This window comes from Pongo abelii, chromosome 14 (assembly GCF_028885655.2).
Source record: "Pongo abelii isolate AG06213 chromosome 14, NHGRI_mPonAbe1-v2.0_pri, whole genome shotgun sequence".
NCBI lineage: Eukaryota > Metazoa > Chordata > Mammalia > Primates > Hominidae > Pongo > Pongo abelii.
In genome coordinates, this window is record NC_071999.2 from 82917959 (window position 1) to 82938226 (window position 20268).

The 20268-nt window shown below is 33.9% G+C and overlaps 1 protein-coding gene across 21 annotated transcripts in view; it reads right to left on the reverse strand.

Annotated features, from left to right (window-relative positions):
* The window catches only part of MYCBP2 (MYC binding protein 2), a 276766-nt gene that overhangs the window by 136859 nt on the left and 119639 nt on the right, over window positions 1-20268 (reverse strand). For all 21 annotated transcript variants that reach the window (XM_054529141.2, XM_024230800.3, XM_024230799.3 and 18 more), the window contains 10 exons: window positions 19838-20010; window positions 18681-18806; window positions 18464-18591; window positions 13385-13476; window positions 10924-11058; window positions 9501-9584; window positions 8198-8294; window positions 4901-5093; window positions 4126-4400; window positions 734-955 (listed from right to left, as the gene is read on the reverse strand). In XM_054529141.2, the coding sequence (XP_054385116.1) occupies window positions 734-955; window positions 4126-4400; window positions 4901-5093; window positions 8198-8294; window positions 9501-9584; window positions 10924-11058; window positions 13385-13476; window positions 18464-18591; window positions 18681-18806; window positions 19838-20010 (1525 nt within the window). The remainder of the gene's footprint in view (window positions 1-733; window positions 956-4125; window positions 4401-4900; window positions 5094-8197; window positions 8295-9500; window positions 9585-10923; window positions 11059-13384; window positions 13477-18463; window positions 18592-18680; window positions 18807-19837; window positions 20011-20268) is intronic.

The following is a 20268-nucleotide window of genomic DNA, read 5'->3' on the forward strand; positions in this document are numbered from 1 at the left end:
GTAATGCAACTCTAGTCTGTGTAAATCAATTTTTTAACAAAATTCTTTTTGTACACACATATGATTCCTATGTAGTTTTATAATTTCTACTGTATTTGTTTTCCTAAGTGGAGATAAGAAAATTCCAACCCCTACTGGTAGAAAAATTTCAAAAAGTCACAGTCTCAATAAAGGAAAAATACTTTATTTTTCAGAAAAAAGGGAAAAGGTGATTAATTTAGCTGATTTCCAGCATGAAAATGATTTATGTAAATGTTTCCTATATCTATTATTTACAGTGCTTATTTTAATATACCAAAGTGTTATTAAGTAGATATTTTAAAAATCCTTTATTTTCTTATCATTCTATCTTAGAAATCTAAAATATTATATTAGAATGTAAAGTATCTGCAACTTACCTTCAAATGGTTCAGGAAAAACAAATATGTAGGTATTCATTGTATAACTGTCAAATTTTTTTAAAGGTGAGTGATTAAACCGTTAGAGCAAAAAAAACTTCATTTTATAGGTAAATATGAACATTTTTCAAAAATATTATTTCAAAAAACAGATGTCATTCATTAAATAATCATTTTGTAAATATACTTAAAAATACAGAAGAATAAGCACCAAGCTAAACACGCTTAGCTTGGTTTGTTTACGGTTTTATTGCCTCTGTATAACAGAGGCAATAAATAAAACCATTTACAGTTTTATTGCCTCTGTATAAAAGAGATTTCAGAGACAGACCTACCTGGCTGAGTTTCTCCATATGTGCCACCAAAAGGGGAAAACGATGAACTAGTGTTGAGTCGTTCTCTGTACTAACTTGTTTAACAATTGATCGTAGTAATACTTCTCCATCATATGCAATCGGGAAGATGGAAGTCAGCTTAACAGACGTGTGACACAGAGCTGACATAACAGCTGCAAGGAGTCGGCTACTTGATGTCTTGAAGTTTGCTTCTTGGATATCCTTTTAAAAACAAAAATATGCCCCCCCCCCCACCAAAAAATATAGCATCAGTATAATCTAAGTTTCTGAATATATAAAAGGTAAACCATCTTTTAAATTATACCAAAATTTTCTGTCACTCGGTCATTTAAATTGTCTTGTTATAGAATAATACTACATCTATACATTAAAAAACAATTGTTTAAGTTACCATTCAATGAAGATGAAAAATTGAGTCTGGTCAAGAAAAATCAGGCTCCTGTCCTCTAGTAAATGAGCATTTTTATATTTTCATATCCTCACAATCACAGTACTCTCTAGTACTGTTTCAAAGGAAGATGCCAAAAAGGCCCCAATTAGAATGTATCTAAGGTATTTTCAATAAGGACTGAGACTATTTTTCTCAAATAATAAATGATGCAAATTACAAATCTGTGCTATTACAAGCACATTTCACTAAGGTCACAAAATTACATTATCACATTCCACAATTTATCAAGAAAAATTAGTAGCATACTTATAAAATTTTATTAAAAAGCATTAAAGCCAACACAGGATATCCTAATTCACAAAATTGTGTACACATTACCTAGTTCTTCAAACATCTGTGTTACAAAGTTAAACATAAAAGCAGAGTAATATTCCATATGTTAAACCAACATTTGCTAAATCTAGCCTGTTCTGTAGCAAAGAAGAGAAGAACCATATCAGACTGGGAAGGTTCAGAGTGAGAGAGTAATTAAGTTGTGCACTAGTCCAGGCAATAATCTTGCCCCTGGAAATTGAGTGGTAAAATATACTACTCTGCTACATGGATGCAAAGTTGCCTGGGATGCATTAGTGATGACAATGATTTTTTCACGAAGGAGGGCGGGAAGGCCTAGGACTTCCAGTACACTGCTGAACATAAGTGGTGAGTGTAGATACCACGTGTCTTGTTTCCAAACTTAGGGGCATATTCAGATTTCACCAGTAAGTGGGATGTTGTTAGTGAAGATTTTTTTGTAAATATCTTTTTATCAGATTTAGGAGTTTCCTTATATCCTACTTTCCTGAAAGGTTTTCATCATTGAGTAACTGCTAGTTTCATCAACCACTGTTCCTGTAGCTATTGAGGAAATCATCAATTTGCCTTCTTTTTTCAGTTAACATGGTAAATTACATCGATTTTCAATTATTTAACTAAGCATTTCTAAGATAAATCCCACTTGGTCATGATATATTGTTTACATGTTCAATTTGGTTTGATAATATTTTTAAGAGCATCTATGTTTCTGAGTGATATTCATCTGTAATTTTTCCTTGTAGTATCTTAGTTAGGTTTTGGTATAGGATAAAGCTAACCTCATAAAATTAGTTGGGAAGTGTTGCCTCCTATATTTTCCAAAAGACTTTGTAAAAGGTTGACATTATTTCTTTCTTAAATGTTTAACAGAATTCGTAAATGACAATATTTGAACTTGAAATTTTCTTTGTGGCAAAGCTTTTGATAATTTTTAAATGGATATGAGGCAATTCAGATTTTTCTACTTCTTAATGTGTTAGTTTTGATAAAATTATATTTTTCAAGGAATTTGTCAACTTCCTCTAAGGCTGAAAAATTCACCGGTATAAAGTTGTTTATAGTGATATTCCCTATTTCTTTTTTTTTTTTTTTTTTTGAGATGGAGTATCACTCTGTCACCCAGGCTAGAATGCAGTGGCACAATCTTGCCTCAATGCAACCTTCACCTCCTGCCTTCAAGCAATTCTCGTGCCTCAGCCTCCCGAGTAGCTGAGATTACAGCTGTGCGCCAACATACCTGGCTAATTTTTGTATTTTTGGTAGAGACTGGGTTTTGCCATGTTGGTCAGGCTGGTCTCGAACTCCTGACCTCAAGTGATCCACCCACCTCAGCCTCCCAAAGTGCTGGGATTACAGGCATGAGCCACCATGCCCGGCAAACCCCTATTTCATTTCTGATTATGGTATTTCATGTTTTTTTCTTTCTCTCTTCTCTCCCAATCAGGTTTGCTAGGAGTTTACCAACTTTTTTCCTTCAAAAACCAACTTTTAGCTGTGTTGATTTTCTCTACTTTCTATTTCATTGATTTCTGCTTTTATCTTTATTATTTCCTTCCTTCCTTCTAACTTTGGGTTAGATTTGCTTTTCCTTCTAGATTCTTAACATAGGTCACTGATTTTAAACCTTTCTTCTTCATATAAGCATTTAAGGGTATAAAGATCTCTTTTAAGCAATGCTTTAGCTAAATCCCACAAATTCTGATATTATGTTTTTATCCTTCTATGTGAAACATTTTAAAATTTCCTTTATAACTTCTTCTTTGATCAACTGCTTACTTAGAAGTGCTGTCATTTTCCAAATGTTTGGTGCTTTTTCTTGATATCCTTTGCTACTGATTTTTACTTTAATTCTATTGTGGTCTGAAAATATATTCTTTCACATTTTAATCTTTTGAACTTTATTAAGACTTATTTTATGGTCTAGCATACGATCTACCTTAGTGAACGGTCTGAAATATTTCTTTTAAAAATCATGTGTATTGAAAAGACTATATATTTTGCAGTTTCATATCCTGTTTTATAAATGTCAAATCAAGGTGGTTGACAGTACTGTTCAAATCTGCATCACTGATTTTTTTGGCCTAGTTCCTCTATTAATTACTGAAAGAGGAGTGTTAAAGTCCCCAGCTGTCAATGTGAATCTATCTCTCCCTGTAGTTCTGTCAGTGTTTTGCCTCAGGTGTTGTGAAACTCTGTGACTTGGTGCATAAAGGTTTACAAAGGTTGTGGCTTCCTCATGAATGAATGAACAATGCTAGTATGCCTGTTCTCTCAGCTCTCTCTACTTCCTGTTCTCACAGATGAGGGTGGCGGGGGCCTCCTGGTGCTATCCCTCCTCTCCCCTGGTCACTATGGTTCTTTTCCTCTCTCCCTCTCTCAGAATCACTCACTCCAATTCAAAAAGCAATCAGCAACTGTACAATGTGCCTACCAATTTTGTAACTAAAAGATGATGAAGCAGATTTAAAAAATGTTAAACTTTGCTTATATAAGTCATGTACACCAAATGATTTCCTAATTTATCTTTTACACAAGTTAAGAAGATAGGGCAAATGCAATTTATTTTCTTGAAGAGTATTAAGCAATATATCAGATTTTCAACTAACATTTTACAAACTTAAATTACCTGATCCAAACAATTCAGCAGATCACAAAGGCAAGCCCACTGTAAGGCAGGAGTTGGGTAGAAAGAATGAAAGCAGGCAGTGAAAGTATTATGACATTCCTGAAGGACAGCTTCTAGGAGACTCAAGGGTTGACTGAGATATCCTTGAGGATCATTATCCAATTTCACCATGCAGTGATCAACTCCTTCTGATAAAATTTTTCTTAACAAAGTTCTGGTTTTTCCAATACACTCTGCTAATTTGCTAGTTTCTTCTACAACTGCTTTTCCTGTAGCTTTGAGGGGGAAAAAAGCAGATTGGTAATTAAGCAAAATATTAAATATGCATGAAAACAATCAATATAATTCAGTAATTCCCTATACAGCTAAGTATCACAAGTACTAATATCTTAGAAATGAAACAACTTAGAGATTAAGTGTAGTCCCAAATTATTTTTTTAATCTAAATGGGACGGGGAATAAAAACCTAGTTTCAGCATTTAAGTCCAAATTGCTTGTTCAAAATATTTCTGTTTGACAGAATTTGTTTAAAATTAAACTTTATTAGATTATTTAACTTTGGCCCACTATTACTTTTTGTATCAGAATGACATGTAATCTATTTTATTCTTTATAAGCAAATACATAAGTATCATAGCAAGCTGACTTTCTCCCCTCATTTTAGAAACAGCTTAAACGCAGCTGGGGGTCATAAACTCTCAGTTATCTCAAAGTAAATCTTCTCAATGTCTCTAATATTTTCTCCCTACAGTCATTTAAAAAAAATGCATCATACCTGACACTGGGTAAATTTCACAGGTATAGACACGCAATAACCTCAGACAACAGGTACCCACAAAGCGCAGTCTCTCTAAATCTAGAAGTGTAGCTGTGAACTGGAATCCTTTTAATCCTCTAAGTTCTTCAACTCCTAAGACTAAGGTGGTCCAGCTCCAGTGAAGAATACTCAACAATGACTCAAAACATTCCTAATCCAGAATATGAAAAAACAGACAACAATTAATTCAAATGATACCATAAACTGAATCAAATGGAAAGGCAATGGTAGACAACTTCAAAACTTTCTCTTGAATTTTTTTACTGAGTTTTTTAATTGAATTTTTTTACTGAGCCCAAGACACTTTTATAGTTCATTTATTAAATTACCCTTAACAGTAACTTTGAAGTTTGTTACAAAAAAGGTAAAGTAGTTAAGCATTTATAAAAACAACATTCTTCAATATTTACCTATTTAAAAATAAATTTTTCAGTGTTCCTGCTACCAAGCCATCTAGCTTATCATATAAACAAGGGAAAAATGAGAAACACTTATAAAACAATGCATGTTTACTTGAAAGACAAATAAAGCTTTTTACAGTCACTGTAGTAAAAAATAAAATAGAGTTTTAGTGTTAGATATCAGTGACAGCATCAAATAACTTATGTCTATATATTAAAATTTGCAATACAAACTATAGTCAATTTTTGATAAATACATTAATAGAAGATAAAAATTGACTAGAAAATACTAAAAAATTTCTATTTTGATTATTTAAAATTCTAGCATGTGAGTTTAAGATGGTAGATTTTCTTTGCAGTTCTAGTCTTCTGGTTTTATCATGGTTACATGATGACAGATACCACCTGAATCTCAAAGCAGAGCACTTACTGCCCCAATCCCACCAAATCCCAGAGCTCTTGAAAACGAGTTTATAGATTCAATTTTTTTTTTTTTTTTTGAGATAGAGTCTTCCTCTATCACCCAGACTGGAATGCAATGGTGTGATCATGGGTCACTGCAACCTCAACCTCCTGGACTGAAGCTATCCTCTCACCACCTCAGCCTCCCGAGCAGCTGGGACTACAGGTGTGCACCACCATACCTAGCTAATTTTCAAGTTTTTTTAGATGGGGGTTTCACTATATTGCCCTGGCTGGTCTTGAACTCCTGAGCTCAAGCAACCCTCCTGCCTCGGCCTCCAAAAGTGCTGGGATTATAGGTATGAGCCAATGTGCTCAGCCCTATAGTTTACCTTTTAAAGAAATGACTGAATAAGTTTTGTATATAAAGTCTACAATTACCTAACGACCACAAAACCACTTAGACATAAATACAAAGGGGTTACCAAGCACAGAAAAATGAGATCACTAAAGAAAGCATAACAGAATCAAAGATCCTTATTTGAATCAAAAGACACCAAACTCAACTTCATACTAATAGGATGCAAAGTTACCAAGAAGCCAAAGTTCTCATAGTCTTTTATTCAAAGCACAAGCTCTACAAACTGCCATGGCTCTTTAGGAAGGTCAACTTTGAGAGGATATACCAAAATTTAAATGGGCATATTTCCAGTAGAAGTATGCACATAAGTACACAAGTATTTAAAGATACATGTGTATAGATGCTCACGAAGCAAGATGAAATAGTAAAAAATGAGAATCAAAGTGGTTCTTTGATAGGTATCAGGTTGAATAAATTAGAATAATGATACGCAAAAGGAAAAGATTGACAGAGCCAAATGTACTGCCAGGGAAGGATGTCCATGATATATAATAAGAAATTTTCTAAAAAAGATGAAAACTGTTAAGTATCATAAGAAACAAGCATGTTGTAGAGCATCCTGTATTTGATACACACTAATAAGTTTTTTTTTTAATTTTTATTTTATTTTATTTTTTTATTTATTTTTTTTTTTTTCTTTTATTATTATTATTATTATTATTATCATCAAAAAGTGGGCGAAGGACATGAACAGACACTTCTCAAAAGAAGACATTTATGCAGCCAAAAAACACATGAAAAAATGCTCACCATCACTGGCCATCAGAGAAATGCAAATCAAAACCACAATGAGATACCATCTTACACCAGTTAGAATGGCAATCACTAATAAGTTTTTTTGCATATAAAAATGGTCTGGGAAGGCCGGGTGCGGTGGCTCACGCCTGTAATCCCAGCACTTTGGGAGGCCGAGGTGGGTGGGTCATGAGGTCAGGGGTTCGAGACCAGCCTGACCAACATGGTGAAACCCTGTCTCTACTAAAAATACAAAAATTAGCTGGGCATGGTGGCAGGCCCCTGTAATCCCAGCTACTCAGGAGGCTGAGGCAGGAGAATTGCTTGAACCCGGGAGGTGGAGGTTCCAGTGAGCCAAGATCGCACCACTGCACTCCAGCCTGGGTGACAGAGCGAGACTCTGTCTCAAAAAAAAAAAAAAAAAAAAAAAAAAAAAGGTCTGGGAAGATACACACCAAAATGTAAATAGTAGAAATAGTAGGTATATATGGTTATCATGAGAATGGGGGAAAAAGCTTTCATATACTTTTACCATACTTTTATCTCATTCCTATCAGGAATATATATTCACCTGGTGGGTTAAAAAATAAATTTAAAACGGAAAGAAACATTCTTCCTATGCATTTTACTAATATGAAAGACTACTAGCTATATTAATAAATCACATTCAGATGGTGCCTTACAGTTCCAAAAACATCTTATACCCCTTATCTCATTAGAAATTCAAAATGCTATGACGTAATTTACTTAGGTAACATACATAAGAATCCTCAATTAATACATGAGAGATCAAGACCTTAATTTATACTTCCATTTATTTACATCATGTTGGCTTTCCATTCTGCACTGTTAACCTCAATGGCACTGTGCTTCTTCATGTGTACTATGTGGATGGCAAGTGGTTCAACAAACTTCCTAGTTAGATATGCAACTCTTCCACCTAGTTCCTCAAGTAGTAACAATGCTTTTTTGGGCCAGCACCATACTTAACTTTTCCTTCATTTTCTAATTCATTCAGCAGATGCATTCATATATGATTTATTAGAAAAGCAAATAGTTATTTATTTCAAAAACAGCAAGGCCAATTCATCTAGTCATGTTAAAATCATAGGCAACACCTCCATTTTTCTATGATTTAAAGTATACATTATCTGTGGTCTAGAATATAAATGCTAATACAAAACCAAATCTGAGTTTATAAATCTAGGCTGAGATAGAAGAGCAGCTAAACTCTAAACATCAAAATGTATCTGAGGACTGAAGACAAAAGCTGAAATTTTTTAAAAAATGGCTTACCACTGAGACAGTTCTTGCAAAAGACCTCTTTAAAATGTGTACAGGTTCACTGGTTTGCTGTTTGCCTTTTGAAGCACTGCCATCACTGGTTGGAAGTCTAAAGGTAGTAGACACATATAAAATTATGTTAGAAAGTCCAATGTCATTTTTTCCTTTTAAAGTATATTATACATTTTTGAATGGGAAAATAAATTATATATTTAATTTTTTTTTGCCAGGTAAAATGCCAATACAGGGCTTTTTTGAAACATTTTTCCAAGCTAAACAAAGTTTTTAGCATATGGGCACTTCCTTTAAATCCTACCTTTGCAAGACTGAGTAGTAGAGGCTTTTTCCTCTTATTAGAGAACATATATAACGTATATAACATGTAACTTATATTCTCTAGTAATGCTACTATCAATGCTGTTATTTAAAAGTTATTCAACCAGTGAGTACCTGGGAGTAGTCCAATGCAACACATTATGTTTGTAGAGCTACATACTACAAACAGTAACTATAACAGATTGCACATTGCATAAAAACCAAACAAACGAAAATCCCTTTTGGGGAAAAATAAGGTTTGTAACCACTAAGTGATTACCAGAAAGAAAGACAGGGAGATAGAATCACTGTTCTAGACCATTTCCTTTGATTTTTTACTGCTTAATGAATGACAACATTTTTTAGTGACGGTTTATATTTGTTGAATTCTTTATTCTAAAAGTATTGCCGTAGTCTAGAAATAAATAAGGCACACACAGGCATACGCCTTTATACATGCTTAAATTATTGTAAGTTAAAATTTTTAAATAATATTAAAAATATAGTAAATATTATATGAGCAAGTTATTATTTGGTATTTCAGCTAAAGGTGAAAATTTACCAACAGTAGGGAATTTTCCAACTCATTTTATCAGTCTTATAAGACTTCAATATATCAACCAGGCCTGCATCTATAGTCCTCCCCACCTTCCCTGCAATCTCACTTCTCCAAGACAAATTTTACTCTTTTATAACATTTGAAATTAGTAAGACAATCAATGGATAGATTTTTTTTAAAGTCAACAAAATATTGTTATTGGTAAAATACAGATAATCTGAGTAATCAGGCAAAGTTTGAAATTAAGCCTGTGTGGAAAATGTTTAAAAATATACAAAATATTAACTGTTTTTGTTAAATATATTTATAGTTCTACCAGCATATTATAATTTGCTGAATGCTTCAAATAATTTCTCCCTATTATGCCACGTTTTGTAATGATTCTACTTCATTATAGCAAAATAATAAACCATACTAATTCAGTATAAATATGCTAAATACCTGTATAATAACTGAGGTATCTGACCCGCATTAACATCTGTACCATTATTTGATTTCTTTGAACTCTTGAACTGGAAAACAACCCTAAGAAGAGAAAACAATGATACCAAAAACAAGATGATCATTACAGGAAATAAGAAATTTAAGAAACATGTTTTCAAATCTTATGTCAATGAAAATGATTCACTCTTTTAAATAAAGAAAAGCAAAAAGGTATTTTCTAGATTTTCATTCTAGCTCTGAATGGGTTAGTAAAATGAAAGAACTGAACGTGATTGGACTCCTAAATGAGTAGCTGTCCTGTCCCTCCTAGCTCTCCAACTCAGCTTTAACCACAGCAGTAAACTTCTAAAATTTCTGCTTACAAGTAGTAGTATAATATCTGCTTGACTAGCTGCATGATAAGCTTTAGCCTCAGTGTGCCATGACATTCCAAGTCTGAATGAACTGTCTATGAAAATCATACAGTCCAGGGTCAAAGTAGTCTCTTAGTTCTAAATACATTCTTAAGTTGATGCACACAACAACAGATGTGATTCTTCTACAGTAGTCTCCTTGAATATTCAGCAACAGGAAATTCACCTCACAAATAAGTCTACTTCTTTTTTGGTCAGCTTTGTTATGAATTGACCTGCACTGGAATATATACTGTTATATAACTTCAACCGATTTCAAATAGTTTATGCTCAGGAGTAATCAAGAATAAACTGAATTTATCTTGCAAATGATAGTCCTTTAGAATACATAAATCATAGTAATAGAATATTTGAAATGTTGGATTTAGAGTCAACAGGTTACAGGTCTGACCTTGGTTTTAACCACATGACTCTCAGGAAATAGCAAATAATTTCACCTTTTTATTTCTCTAGTCCCTGGAGTATAAAATGGGGCTAATAACTGCTTCACAAAGCTATTGAGGGCATCAAATCAGATAAAACATAAGGAAGTATGAACTGAAAAGTACTCTATACATGAAAGTTATTTTAAAACAGCAACATTTTCCCTACATTTTATTAAAATAACACACATTGCTGAAGCTTTGAAATTTTAAACTGTTTTCTCATGCACTATCAAATTTAATATCACATATCTACTTCTTTTTTACGGTTCCAAACTCCTCATTATCCTTGTCACCTTCCTCTATATAATTTCTAATTTGGTAATCAAGTTCATAAACAATGTAATACCCAGAAATATATACAAATACCATCTGACAGGAGCAAAGTACAGTGGTCTTATTATCTCCTTGTTCTGTCTAGACCTCAATTTGGCATGAGGTTACATGAACTTAATTTTTAGCAGTTATATTATGCTCTACTCTTCCTAAGCTTTTGAATCCTGCTGAAAGTCCTCTGAATTTTCAAAACAATATTCCTCTAACAAAAATAAGAATTGCTTAAGTAACACTTGGGCATTTACTTACCCATCATCTGTGGTAATAGATGCCTGTCCATGAGATCCACAGTCACTGCTGGGTCCTGACACTCGAGCCCATGCTACATACCACCACCCAGCTTGCAGGAGAACAGGCTCATCAAACATCATTGCATATTTTTCTCTGAGAAAAAATTAGTGAGCCAAAGACAATATTTTCTTACTTCTCTGTCACATATATTTATTTTTTCAAAATCCCTTATGAACAAAAACATGAAACTAACTGTATTATAAAATTCTTATCAAACAACATTAAAAACACTCTAAGAAGTCTGCACAAGAACGCAAGCAAATATAGTTATTTGTGTTATGGTGATAGAATTACATTTCTTCCTCTTCTTCTTGAATTCTACAATAACCTTAAATGTTATAAGACTTTCATATTAAAATAAGATAGAATGTTTTAAACTGATATTAAAAAACATGCAAATTTTGCTGGAAAATAAAAATCTGAACTTTAGTTTTAAAGCTCATTCATTCAGCTAAACTGTTTTGAGAGGCAGCATATTAAGAAAATGGCCCTGGAGTCAGGCGGCCTGGGTTCAGGGCCCAGCTCTGTGACCTGCTAGCAGGGCAACGCAGGGCAAGTTACTCTATCCTCTCAGTACCTTAGCTTCTTCACCTGAAAACTGGGGTGAAAATAATATCTTGCTCATAGGGTTGTCCTTTAGAATGAATTAAGTCAGATAGGTGTTTGGAGTCTGTCACATAATATCTATACAAACATTATTAATTTAGAAGAAGAAAAAAGACAATAAATAAGGGCATCTTCTAAAAGATATAAACAAGTTACAAAGTACTAGGTAACAGAGTGGAAAGAATGTTTATTGGTTGTAGCTGGAATTGAAAGAAGAATAAAGGGCATTTAAAGAAGCAGGAGAATGTCATGAAAAAATCTGTAGAGGTATGGAAGTACAAAAGAGGTCAGGAAATGACAAGGTGTTCATTATTAATTTCATTAATGCATTAAGACAGCTATAGAAGAGTAGCGGTAGAAAGTCAAAAAAGATGCTGGATGTTATGGAAATCCTTTAATGCTCCCAATGCCTTAGGAGTCTGGGCTTTGTATATAAGCTAATGAAGAAATCCTAGATGATTCTGTATAAATGAAACTGTGCTTTATATTTTCGACTCAAACTCATATGGTCAAAAACAAATGGCAGCCAGGCACAGTGGCTCATTCCTGTAATCCCAGCACTTTCAGCGGCCAAGGCAGGACAACCACTTGAGGTCAGGAGTTCGAGGTCAGCCTGGCCAGCATGGTAAAACCCCATCTCTACTAAAAATACAAACATTAGCCAGGCCTGGTGACATGCAACTGTAGTCCCAGCTACTCAGGAGGCTGAGGCATGAGAATCGCTTAAGCCCGGGAGGCAGAGGTTGCAGTGAGCTGAGATCACACCACTGCACTCCAGCCTAGGTGACGGAGTGAGACTCTGTCTCAAAAATAAAAATAAATAAATAAATAAATAAATACAGCAAATGACAATGGCTTTGCTGAAAATTAATCAATTGGCTTTCTTAAAATTTTCCCTAATATTCATTTGTATAAAACACTAAAGGTTACTAAAAAAATCTTGCGATATTAGTTAATGTCTAAGGAATAGTCAAAATTTTCTTTAGATTTACTCTTTTGTTTTCAAAAGTATTTATATCTTGTACAAGCAAAGTCAATATCTTATGATCATCCTTGTTTCTGAAAATATACATTTTCACTAGCAAAAAAACCTACAAGATTTTCTTAAAATAGTTATTGTTGGGAAACTTAGCACACTATTACTACTATGAAGCTCAGTTTATAATTTTTCTTATAATATTCCCTGCTTCAAACCAGGGAATACTGATCATAACACAATGTTGAGATAATTCTTAGGATTACATAGAGAGGACTGATAAACTGTAAGTATCTTCTTACTTAATGGACCTTCACAAACAAACATACTAATTTTTATAAACTCCCAAAAGGTTTCAGTAAAGCTAATCACCTCCCCAAGTGTGTTATTTTCAAATATATTCTACCAGCATGATGTCAGAGTACATGGGTAATCTGAATTATGGTCAAATATGACCACTTGACACCAATTATTTATTACCTGTAATGTTAGGAGTAATAAATAACTGTATTATTACTAGAACACCAGCACACTAGGTATTCTGTAAGAGATGCATGAAAGTAAAGGTGTGTAAAATATATGCATACTTCCATTTTTATCTTCAATATTGAAACAGTTGAATTAACTTATGAAATAAATTTATGAAGTATATTATTAGTTTTAATTCAGCATTTTTGAAAGCAATACTTATATTGCTTAATATATAATTTAATTTCTCAAGCATTTCATATTCATAGCAGATTTAAAACTTCCTTTTAAAGTACGTTTATTCATTTATAATAAATTTTTAATATTAAGTATGCAAGAGTTACAATGAATAATGCACAAATTATTTACCTAGCAGCACAGTCATAAGCCAATACATCAGTCTCTGCAAGAAGGTCACCATCGGTTTCATGATCTCCTCCATCAGGACCCAATTCAAACAGCTAAGGAAAGGAGAAAGACAATCATTTATATAAATCAGCTATACATATCTGATGAACAATGTGTTCATAATTTTGTGCATGATCAATGTATGCTGGACCATACCAAACGTAAGAAATCAGAGTACCTGCTTTTTTAACATTACTATGTGAAATACACAAACAGATGTATTTAAATTAGGAAACAAGGTTTTATGGCCTACATTAATCTCTGTTTTCCTAATTTATATATTCATCTATTTACATCAAATGCTCTAAACAGTTCTATACAAGTTTTGTACCTAATATATACAGCTGAAAAAGGTGAGAGAACTCAAACAAAAAAATTTTAACTAAGTGAGTCTCTCACTAAGTGAGATTCGACCTCATTCTAAATGAGGTAGAATGTTGCTTCATCACTTACTAGCTGTGAGATCCTGGGACCTAGTTTCCTCATCCATAAAAGGTGGGTGGATACTAACAGTTCCCATCTCACAGTACTTTTAAAAATTAAGTGAATACTGTAGAATTCTTAAAAAAACAAACAATAAAAAAGGGTAGAGAAATATTAGCTACAGAGAGAGAAGAGTAACGTAAGAATCCTTAAAAACAATAGGTAACAAAATATAGTTTGAAGTAATATGGCATGAGAAAAAGATAGATGAAAAGCATGAAAAAAATGGCTCTTAAAAAAGAGGGGAAGATCCTCTGGGTAAGAAAAAAACAGAAAAGATATCCAATACAAAAAGGTTATGAAATTAAGTGAAAATAAGAATTATGAGGAAGAGGTCTTTTTAAAAAATGTCTTTTTTTTTTTAAGAAAAAAAACCTTTTTCCTCTGGATAATTATGGAAGGTGAATTGCAAGAGAGGCAGATAAAGATTCAAATGCATTAAAATTTACTGGACAAGTACCGTGCTAGGTGTCTAAATTTTTAAATTATATGCTAATGACTTAGAAATCTTTCTCCAGCTCAGCTCTTATTCTCAACAGTCATTGGATTCCCTTTGTCCTACTAGTTCTATACCTTCCTCCTGCCTTCTCTGTTCTGGTTAATGGTCTTTCATTCACCTAATCTCTCAGATAAAAAGTCTGAAATAGGCCGGGCCTGGTGGCTCACACCTGTAATCCTAGCACTTTGGGAGGCTGAAGCAGGCAGATCATACGAGGTCACGAGTTTGACACCAGCCTGGTCAACATGGTGAAACCCCATCTCTACTAAAAATACAAAAATTAGCTGGGCGTGGTGGCACATGCCTGTAGTCCCAGCTACTCAGGAAGCTGAGGCAGAAGAATTGCTTGAACCCAGGAGGCAGAGGCTGCAGAGAGCTGAGATGGCATCACTGCACTCCAGTGTGGGCTACCAAAGAGACTTCAAAAAAAAATAGTCTGAAATAATCCTTTTTCCATATTTCTCTGCCATTAACGTATCTATTCTCTTACTGGTACCAAAGCTTGTCAATTCAACCATATTCCCTATTGCTGGCTGGAATATTTTAACAACTAATTAGTCTTATCTCCATTCTCTCCTTCTTCTAACCCATTTTCCACAAAGTTGAGGATTTTTGCATTTGTTTCATGACCCTTAGTACCCTTATAAAAAATATCTTATCAGAATACTTTCTTCATCTAAAATTATTCCTCGGTTTCTCATCTTCTCCACAGCATGATATGAAGGTGCTTAATAATTTGTCCCCAACCTGACTCCTGTATTTACATTCAACCAATATTTTTGAACACATACTGTATGCCAAGCACAGTTCTAGAAACTGGGCATAAAGGGGCAAACAATACAAACAAAGAATTAGGGGCTATTGGGAGTAAGTCTATGATTGGGAATCGAATTTACAGTTTTAAATAGGCTTACCAGGGAATGAAGCTCTGAAGGTGATAGGGAAGTGGGCTATGTAGGTGCTGAAGTCAAGAGAGCTGTAGTTAAGAGGAAACAGTAAGTGAAGAGGTACTGAGATTTCACTGTGCCTGGAATGTCTGAGGAACAATAAGCAGGCCAGCGTCACCGGATTAGAGTGAAACAACTAGTAGAACAAAAGGTCAGAGAGGTGATGACAGCCAGTTCTGATGGGGACTTTGTAGGTCCTTCTAAGGCTTTTGGTTCTCATTCTAACATAGGAAGACACTACAGGATTCTGAAGAGACAATGACGCAATCTGTTGTACATTTTAAGAGAATCACTCTGCCACACTCAGAACATAATAAATGGGGCGAGGACAGACGTAGAACACAAGTTGGGAGGCTACTGTAATAATACAGATGAGAATGGCTGTAGCATGACCCAACCTGATACCAGTGGCAGTTTTCAGAAGTGGTTAGATTCCGGATTTATTTTGAAAGTGGAACCGACAATATTTGCTGCCGAAGTGGATGTGTGTAAAAGAAAGAGCGGAATCAAGGATGACTCCAAGATTTTTGGCCTGAGGAAACAGAAGAATGAAGTTAACTCCATGCTAAGTCAGTTAACTGGGATGGGGAAGAACATGAGGATAGCAGGTTTAGGCAGATCATCAGAAGCATAGTATTGAATATGTTACCTCCGAAATGCCTATCAGAGAGTCACGTGGAGACACAGCATAGGCTGTTGTACATATTGGTTTAAAGGTCAGAGAAGAGGTTTATAAATTTAAAAGTCATCAAAGATAAATGTCCATGAGGCTGGACCACTATGAGGAACAGAATACTTTTAAAAGATGTCAAAAACTGAGTTCTTGGCACTCCAACATTTAGAGCTCAGGAAGATGATGAGCAACCAGCAGGAGACTAAGAAAAGCAGTCAGTGGGACAAAAGAAAAATGAAGTGTAGTGTCCTGGAGGACAAGGGAAGAAAGTATTTCAAAGAAGAGCTCAATTGGGTTAAATTCAGCTGACTGCTTAAGGAAGATGACAGTTGAGGCTTGACTACTGAATTTAGCAATATGAAAGTCATAGTGTCCTCGACAAGAGCAATGTCAGTTGTGGGGTCAAAAATCTGACTGGAGTAGGTTCAAGTAGAAATGGTAAGAGAGAGAATGGAGACAGAAAGTATAGAAAGAATATGTACAGAGACTATCTAGGTGGCTAGTCCAAGACAAATACCTTTGCCTAGGGTAGTGGTAGAAGAGCCTTTTTTGTGGAGAAGAAAGAGATATAGGAGGCCTATCAAGAAAAATGTCTAGATTTCTGGCCTATGTATCAAGCATATGGTGGATGGTACTTATCATGAGAGAGATCGATCAGTGGAAGAGCATGAATTCAGTTGAGATATCATGACTGATGACTGATGTGCCTTTAACATATTTACATGAAAATGCATCAAAGAAATCTGAGTTGGAGATACAAATTTGGGGATTATGGTATGCTGATGGCTATTAAAACTCTGGGCTCAAAAGAGAATGCATATGAGAATATGTGAAGAAAGAGGTCCTAAGGCTGGGTCTTTCAGGAACTCCTATATTCAGTGGCCAGGTGGAAGGGGATGAACCTACAAAGAGATAGAAGAAACAACTAGAGGTACAAAAACAAAACAAAAAAAATAAAGAAGGGCTTAACAAATGTATACATTACAGAGAGGTGACGGGAGGGGAAAAAAAAGACTGACTACTGTTGAAAGGCCTTAGCCCACTCACTGGGTAATTGAATACAAAAGGCAAGATCATTTCCAGAGTATAGGAGGAGTGAGGTAAAATTTGAGTTTGAAAAAGAAAAATAGGGCCAGTATAAAAACAACATATATGGAAGCCCTCCATAATTCTATATACTACAGTGTTTGAAGATAAGGTCCACTATGTTGTTCACTATTCCGAAAATAAAAAATCTCTTAGAGCTAGAAAAAAATATATCCTCCTGATGAGCTTATTAGACGTTGTCAAGTAGAACTACACAACACATTGAGGTTGCTTCTCTAACGTGAGGATGAATCAAGACATCCTAAAATAACCATTTTAAAGCAGTTGCACTGAAATGAGCCAAACTACTATTTTTCTTATTATCAAAATATATGTGCTACAAAAGTCCTTAATCATTATTCTATCACTATACTCCATATAACTATAGGAGCTTTAAATTTTTACTTTATTCATTCTTACATTATCTGCTTTTTTAGCGTATGTATTCCAACTATAACCAGAAATAAGCAAATATTTCTTTAAGTTTGTCAGTTCTGGTTGGGCCTCCATGGGGAATGTCCTTGGAAACTATCATTATGAAGAAGAGTGTTAACATATTGATATCATTTTTAGATATTATTGAGAGAACTAAGAAAATACCTCCTGAACAGATGACATTTAATCGAGATTTTTTTGTGAAGCCTGCTATTGAAATTCAGGCAGAAACTATAGTTTTCTCTTTCACTTTTAGAGCAAAATCAGGTAATTTGAGAAGCAGAACATTCAAGCTATTAGTGCATATTCAAAGAATGAACATATACTTTGTTTAGGATAATTTGTTGGCCCTTTTGGACACGAATAGGTGTGGTAACATATGACTCTCAATGATTTTTAGTTTGCCTACCAGATGGAATCCTCCCCTAACACTATCTCTCACTCATCCCTGGTCTCTACTCCTGGGGTGAAGATGTCTGTTTACATACTATTTGGCACTAAAAATGCTCAAAACTTTTTAGCTACATCAAAATGTCCCTAAACAGTTGTGCCTCCTCTGTCATTAAAATGGCCATAAGAAAGTAGCCACATAAAAAGGCGCTGGTATGGCTAGGCCATCAGAAGTTCCATACAAAGGACTGAGATACAGCTTTCTTCAGTCGTAAATTGTTGAAAATAATTTTCCTTTCATTTCTTCCCTTCTTACAGAATTTTTGATTTTTTAATGAGTTATTAATTTAGTATTATTGTATTCGATTTTAGCAATGTTTCCTCTATCGCTTTTTAAAAAGAAGCATTAAAAACAAAATAAACCAAGTTAAAAAGGAAAAAAATTAGACATTAAATAATAAAATAATAAATTAAGTCAAAATCAGTATGTTCAAACAAAAAAGGACAACATTGTTGATGAACTTTACCTTAATTTTAGCAGTATATTCTCCTCTACCTCCAAACAGACCAAGACCACCAAGTAAAATATCAGTGTCGGCACTGAAACGTATAGCTTCTACTGAATGGGCAGAATAACCCCAGCCTCCTCCATGACCTAGAATATATAAATCATAATCTATGTTTTAAAAGATCCATATATATTTCAGTTGTAAGACAATATTTCCTAAACCTAAGTATACATACTTTCAAACCTGTTTACCACACTATAATCTTCTTTAGAATAAACCTTCATTACTGCTTGAGTCTCTTCCTCTGTGCTTGCAACACCCATTTTTAAGTCCTGCATAGCTGCCAAGGTATCAAGACAACCTAAAACAACAAATAAACAAAATTTAACTCCTTGAAATTAAAATGTCCTATGGTATTGATGACATTAAATGCTATGGGGATAAATTAAAATAAATAAACTCAGAATGTTGCTCCAAGCTTTAAATATCATTTCATGGAAGAATGCTTAAAACCAATACAAATTATCCCTTATCTGATTAATGATCATATTTAAACATGCCATACGACAACCTTTTACACAAAACTGGATCTCTGAAAAGTTGAAATCACTTAACCTTTGAATTCTTACAAGGTTCTTCCTTTTATGAAACTCTCCAAATTAGTTTGATTCTTAAAATACTATTTGAGGAAGACACATTAGTGTCACACAAACTTAATCAACACTAGTTTTGGATGTCTACAATAGAAACCAAAATGAAATTTGAGAAAAAAGAAACAAAGAGTTATATTTATGATACAGTAATTATATTTAGGAATATGATTTCACAACTGCAAGTGCTAGTCTTAAAATGAGTTTTTTTAAGGATCATTTTTAAAAGCAAGAAAATACATAGTTATGTAGAGTGATATAAAATTTCCAGCTACAAAATAAATATATTGCAAAAGTACTACATCTCAAAGTAATTAAATAAGAATGAAGTTGATATGCTGTGGAAAACTGTGTTATATAAGAAGAAACAGAAGACGTATATAAAATTAATTACATTTTATAGAATTTGTTATTTAAAATAATATACATTAAATATTATATATTTGAACATTTTATCATATCTTTAAAAGTTTATACATTCAAGTTGAGCAAAAACATTATTTTTAAGGGTCTACCTCTGGGAAAATTAAATAATTGGGCATACATAAATCTTTGATACCGTTAGTACAGGTCTCATGTATTGTTTTCTGTGGAATTAGCCTCTTAGAGGATTTAACTTATTTTGTATATTATTATTATTTAACAAACAAGACAGAATTACATACAAATTTAAATACTCTAAAAAAAACCCTGGACAGCACACATTAATGTGAATTAATGGTACATCAAATCGCAACCCTACCTAAAATGTGCAAAGCTGCATGAGATCGGGTAGTGAGGGCCCTTGATCCTGTTGGTAAGGCAAGTTCAGGACTTAGGATACTACATCTGGACTGCATGTCTGCTGCTGAGGGAAGCCTGGCATCAGCAACCACTGCATTGTAACACCACAGCTCTCTAGTATTTGGTCGAAACCTTTAAAGAAAAAGAATAATTACAGCACCTCAATGTGGTTTTGTTTTTAAAAAAAATTCCTAAAACATAACTGATGATACAAAGAGAATAAATAATACAGTCAGCTTAAAGAGGACAAATGTAGCTCATTATCTTCTGGATCTAAGCTAAACATATAAAAACTATATCACTAAAAGTGAAATAATTTGAAAATAGTAATGTAGATTATAATACTTAAATAATACAGAAAATAGTAATGTAGATTATAATTCTTGACTG